The 6,136-nt window shown below is 33.5% G+C and overlaps 1 protein-coding gene across 1 annotated transcript in view; it reads left to right on the plus strand.

Annotated features, from left to right (window-relative positions):
• Acadvl (Acyl-CoA dehydrogenase very long chain) overlaps positions 1-2,048 on the plus strand; it is a gene marked incomplete at its 5' end in the record, with an annotated part of 48,556 nt that extends 46,508 nt beyond the window's left edge. Inside the window, one exon of the mRNA XM_017614176.1 lies at positions 1,854-2,048. Coding sequence (XP_017469665.1) covers positions 1,854-1,994 — 141 coding nt within the window. The remainder of the gene's footprint in view (positions 1-1,853) is intronic.
• Positions 2,049-6,136: the final 4,088 nt, after the last annotated feature.

The raw sequence follows: 6,136 nt of genomic DNA on the forward strand, positions 1-6,136 counted from the left end.
TCGCATTTCTTGGATGGCGGTGATGTCAGCCTTTGTCTTCCCGAGGACATCAACCAGCCGGGCAGAGGCACCTTCCCCATTAAGGGTCCGGATATTCCAGGTGCATACCCTTAAATCATAGTCCTTTATACGTTTGCCGTGGTCGTCATCAGAAAAAGGGGGTCTCATCCGAGGCTTGTTGGAATTTTTCATTGGGCGGGGTTTTAACGTGGCGGGACCCAAACCCAGCGCACGCGAAGTTTTACGCCTTCTCACTTTAGCTCGCTCCCAAACGGGTGTTTGGTTGCTACCCAGAGGATACGTGGATATAAATAGCCAAACGTTGTGAGCTGCGATTTGGACTGTACGCACAAGAATCGCTTCAGGCCACTCCCAGGTGAATGGCAGTCAGTTTTCAACTTCTGCGCACGGAACCATCCTCCAATCAGAATTCTAAAAAAGCGGATTTTCGGCCCATGCTAATGTATAATATATTTTTAATAAAATTCCTTGATAGGCTAGTCCGATCTAATTATCTCTAGTGCAAATAAAACAAGTTTATTCCACTATTACAGCCTAACGTCTCGCTGAACTTATTAGCATCATCAGGGGCGCGTTGTTTATTTTTGTCTGTTACAGCAATATAAGAATATATATATAAGAAGGAACATTAAAAGCAGAAAAAACACAAACAAGAACATACATACATGTGTGTATTCATATGTGGGTAGATATGGAGCGATGACATAAAAATACCTTAAAGAAACGTATGTATCAATGTCTGTAGGTATATACATAAACATATGTAATGTACGCACTTACACCTATGTAAATATGTATATATATATAAAACGTATAGAATTAAACGTAAATATATTTTATGTGCATGAGACATATCATATTTATTATATCTCAATTATCCTCTCAAACGAAAACTTCCTAAAATACTTGAAAACTTCACATGAAGGAACCTTTTACTTGCTGAAGTTTCAAAACGTAGTACTCCTTTTATGTTCCTCTCTTTTTTGGAACATATTTTTGTCGATTACTTTACTTAGTTACTCGACGCTTAGCGACTATACTTCTCTTCACTATCCGCATTCTCAGTGAGAGGAGAGAAGGAAGTGTATTCGCTAGAAAACTTCAATGTGAAGCGAAATGTCTTCCAATACAGACCTTTAGTACATAACGGGTGATTTTTTTGAGGTTAGGATTTTCATGCATTAGTATTTGACAGATCACGTGGGATTTCAGACATGGTTTCAAAGAGAAAGATGCTCAGTATGCTTTGACATTTCATCATGAATAGACTTACTAACGAGCAACGCTTGCAAATCATTGAATTTTATTACCAAAATCAGTGTTCGGTTCGCTTTACGTCCGATTTATGGTCTACATAATCGACCAAGTGAGCAAACAATTAATGCGATTGTGACCAAGTTTCGCACTCAGTTTACTTTATTGGACATTAAACCAACCACACGAATGCGTACAGTGCGTACAGAAGAGAATATTGCGTCTGTTTCTGAGAGTGTTGCTGAAGACCGTGAAATGTCGATTCGTCGCCGTTCGCAGCAATTGGGTTTGCGAAACACATTTCGAACCGAACACTGATTTTGGTAATAAAATTCAATGATTTGCAAGCGTTGCTCGTTAGTAAGTCTATTCATGATGAAATGTCAAAGCATACTGAGCATCTTTCTCTTTGACACCATGTCTGAAATCCCACGTGATCTGTCAAATACTAATGCATGAAAATCCTAACCTCAAAAAAATCACCCGTTACATATACTGTATTTATCAATGTTTAGTTTAATAATATTTGGATAATAAAAAAAACATATTTTTACTTTAATACCAATGCTTCTTTTCAGGCCTCAAAACGGTGTACCGAAAATCTTCGGAAGTCAACGGCAAGATCTGAGTTGGAGTTATGCAACATATTCAGTGAAATAGCTAAGGAAGTCAACAATAGTGGCGGTGTAAGCACCACTCATGTCATCACCGGTTCTTAATATAGGTTTTTTAATTTGTTTTTTGTAATTAATAAATAAATTTATATACACTTCTGCGCCTTTTTGTAATGTTGCCAATATTTTTAAAACTTTACATGAACAAAATAAAAGAAGAATAAATCTTGTAGAATACCTACAATTCTAAAATTAAAAAAATTCATATGGGGATCGGTGGAGATCATTGAGGTTAGTGTAACGATATATTTTTTTTTGGGGAAACAACAACAACAATTATTAAAGGTCAAAGTCAAATTAAGCATTTTCTTAAATTAATATTTCTCGAAAACCTCTTCATGGATTTTGATGTCATTTCATAGAGAATTTAATTCTCTTCAATTTGATATATGTACATATTATAAATTTACCTTTTCTAGTTTTCACAAAAATTATTACTAAATTGACCTTAATTTATTAGGTTTATTATTATTTCTTTGTGGGTTTCAAGGGTATCAATCGACGCGTCTTGAAGCCAATAATAATGATCAGAGACCGGATATTAACATTTTTAATTCATTAAAGAGTTATGCGCAAAAAACAGTTGCACTTTTTATAAAACATAATAGACATCACTGGGCGGCAGCCGCAGGTTTAAAACAAGGGAATTCTAGTTACCTCGTCCTTTCCCAAGAGTTATTCGCAAAAACACTTGCACTTTTCGCACTATGTTTTGATGCAACACTCGACCACCCATCCTGCACAACCGATTCATTGTTGATCGCAGGTAGAACTTTTAGGTTTGATTCGTTTCTACGTTATTGATACAAAAAAACGTAAAAATAAATAAATGACTGACTCAAATCAGACCGTCAGCAAGGCTGAGTTTGATCTGATTTTTGCAAAATATAGCAAACTATTGAAAGAGGAACATTCCTGAAGGTCCCACAACTACAGGACCATCCTGCCAGTTTGATTAAGATCCTGCCAAATATATGGCAATAAGCTTAATAAATATAAATTTTTAAATGTTGCATAGAGTTTAATAAGATGGCGTGGTGGAAATCAGTTTTTACCGCCATCATGATAGCCATCACAGGGTACGAAGTTGGCAAAGATGCAAGTACAGACAAAACGGTTATAATATACGAACCACCAAGTATGCACAAACCCGAACTCAATGATAAGAAAGATAATGAAATCTATGCAGTCGGATTCATAGCACTTTTTATATTTCTAAAGCTGGGATCCCACGATTGCCGCAATACACCAATTATTGGCTCATTTTATGCCCCAATCGTGTGATTTCACAATACATTGACTCATGCGGCAATAGAGGCCGATATTGTGCTTACTGTGCCCAATCAAATACGGCCCGTGTGCGGCAATCGTGTGATAGCTCGATTGGCAATCATGGGGCAATGAAAATTTCAAAATTGCGGCAATATTTATTGTATTCTTGTGCGGCAATTGAAGTGAACAATACACATCAATATTTAGGCTGTTTATTAATAATTTACTTTTTTGCTTCCTTATGTGTCCAAAAATCACTGAAATTAATATCCTTGTTTTCAGAAGCAACATAATTTTTAATTAAATTTGTATTGGAATTATAATTTTTCTTGAAGTCCGATGACGGAATCTTTGCCGCGATATATACCACCACAAGCAAAACTCATACGAGAAGAATACGAAAGGTATTTTATGTCACCAAATGGCGGACTGCCATGACAGTATAAATTTTTTAAAAAAAAAACTTAAAAGTTCAATACAGCCCACGACAAAGCAGTAGAACCTCAACATTTTGACCAGTCTTGACTATTTTTCTTCTACTTATTTAATCTTCATTATTTTCGTATAAAAGTATAGCTCATTGTCTAACAAAAACTGCATAAATCCAAATTGCAAGCTTTATACAAAAATTATAAAAATTTCTTAAACTTTTGAACACAATCCCACGGTTTTCAAATTGGATTTCTAGAAAAAAAATGGTTATTTAGTTTTGTAGCTCATTAAAATTTAGTACAATAAGGTGGAAATGAGAAGTTGCTAAAAGATCCTGTTTATTTTCAGAATATTTTTAGCTGACGGTATTATGCACTTTCTTCTCTGTAAATTACTTTGTAAACTGCATAACAAAATTTTTTCTAGAAACCCAAATTAAGAACCATTGAATTGTGATCAAAATTTTAAGAAATGTTTATAATTTTTGTATAAAGTTTGAAATTTGTGGTTTTTACTAGACAATGAGCTATGGTTTTATAGGAAAAAATTAACATTAAACAACAGAAGAAAAAAGTGAAGACTGATCAAAATGTTAAGGTGCTATCTTTTGTTGCGAGCTGTACATATAATTATAAAATTTCATTCCAAACATAAATTATGTAAATTCGCAGCTTTCATTTAAACAAACATAACTATTTTGTACCAATTTTACTTGTAATGAATAAAAAAACCTCTACGTAACAAAATTAAAAAGAAAACTGTTGCAACTTCAACTCCACATAGCACGTTGCAGTTATCGTCGAAAAATAAAAAAAACTATACACTCAAACTTCTAAATAAATGCGTGAGTTTTCATTGGACACAAGTTTTTGCTTCTTTGCTTTCAAACAACAAGAAATTTGCACAAAATGAGCCCGCAATATACAAAGCAGATGCAACTGATTTATTTTTTTATTAAGAATACGCCATTTTTACACAACAGAGAAAAAAACAGAATTTAGAAGTCAGTGCAACACACATGGCCACAATTGCCGCATGCTCGAACAATCGTGTGATAAGTTTGGGGCAATTATTGTCACTATATTGCTTTTCGCCAACTTACGGCAATGAGAATTGTTTAAAAAGAGGCAACCGTGTGACTGTACAGAATTTCATTGGGACAATTTTTTTATTGTGCTCCAATACAGCACAATAAAAATTGTTCCAGATTGGTCCATTTGCGGCAATCGTGGGATCTCAGCTTAATACTTGTGGCTATATTAATGGTATTAGAAAAATATTTGAACAGACGACTACGTCTAATACTTGTGGCTATTTTCATGGTATTAGAAAAATATTTGAACAGACGACTACGGTGGATGAGAATTAAAGCACAACGTATATAAACGTTGAGAAAACTGCAGAAGAACACAACACATGCAAATTGGGTGCAATTCTAAACTAGGTTTAAACTAATATATAAATACATTACATATAATTTATTGCATTCATGTTAGTAAGAGTCAAAACGGTAATCAAACCAGCTTGTGGTTAGGCGAAAATTAAATATGGCAAAATGTCTATAAAACTTGTTGATGTAATACAAAATATAATATTAAGGGTTCAGTTTATCAGTAAAATTATTTATATATTTCTTAATTATAAACACAATTTTTGAAAAACATAATTACATAAATCTATGCATACAAATATCCACCAAGAATAAAAACAGGAAAAAAATAAAATAAGAAAATCGAATACTTAATTTTAAACAAGGAGTCAGTTCAAAGCGAAAACAAAATGCCTGAGTTAAGTTTCGAAACAGCTATAAAAGATATTCCAATTTTTTCCGGAAATCATAGACTTGGGAAGCATTTCTAAAAATTATCGAAATAATTTATAACGGTCGAACTGAAAGAGGTAAATTAGCACTGATAGATTTTGTGGTTTGGGTCTCTAGGGAACCATGGGGGGCCTGGGTGGTCGGGTGTTGCATCAAAACATAGTGCGAAAAGTGCAAGTGTTTTTGCGAATAACTCTTAAATTAATTAAAAATCTTAATTTCCATTCTCGGATTGTTATTATTCGCGTTAAAATGCGTCGATTGATACACCTCTTGATTTTTTTCGGTCAATTTTGGCCTGGTTCCGCTGAAGTGCACTTTTACCAAAAACATTATACTTCTTTTCCACATTAATTTGATTTTTGTGAAAACTATAAAAGGTATATGTATAAATATGTATATCAAATTAAATAGAATTAAATTCTCTATAAAATGACATCAAAATTTTCCAAATCCATGAGGAGGTTTTTGAGAAATATTTAATTTTATCTTTGACCTTTAATAATTGTTGTTGTTGTGTCCCGAAAAAAAAATATATATATAGGTGGAAAATGGTCTCTATCGATACAATTTTTTTTTTAATTCGAGAATTGTAGGTTTTGTGCATTTGTTCCAAAACAAAAACAAATTGGCAGAAATTGTTTTGTTTTGCTTTATAATT

This window comes from Rhagoletis zephyria, unplaced genomic scaffold, assembly GCF_001687245.7.
Source record: "Rhagoletis zephyria isolate East Lansing unplaced genomic scaffold, Rhagoletis_zephyria_1.1 Rzeph_scaffold_00787, whole genome shotgun sequence".
NCBI classification, from domain to species: Eukaryota; Metazoa; Arthropoda; class Insecta; order Diptera; family Tephritidae; genus Rhagoletis; species Rhagoletis zephyria.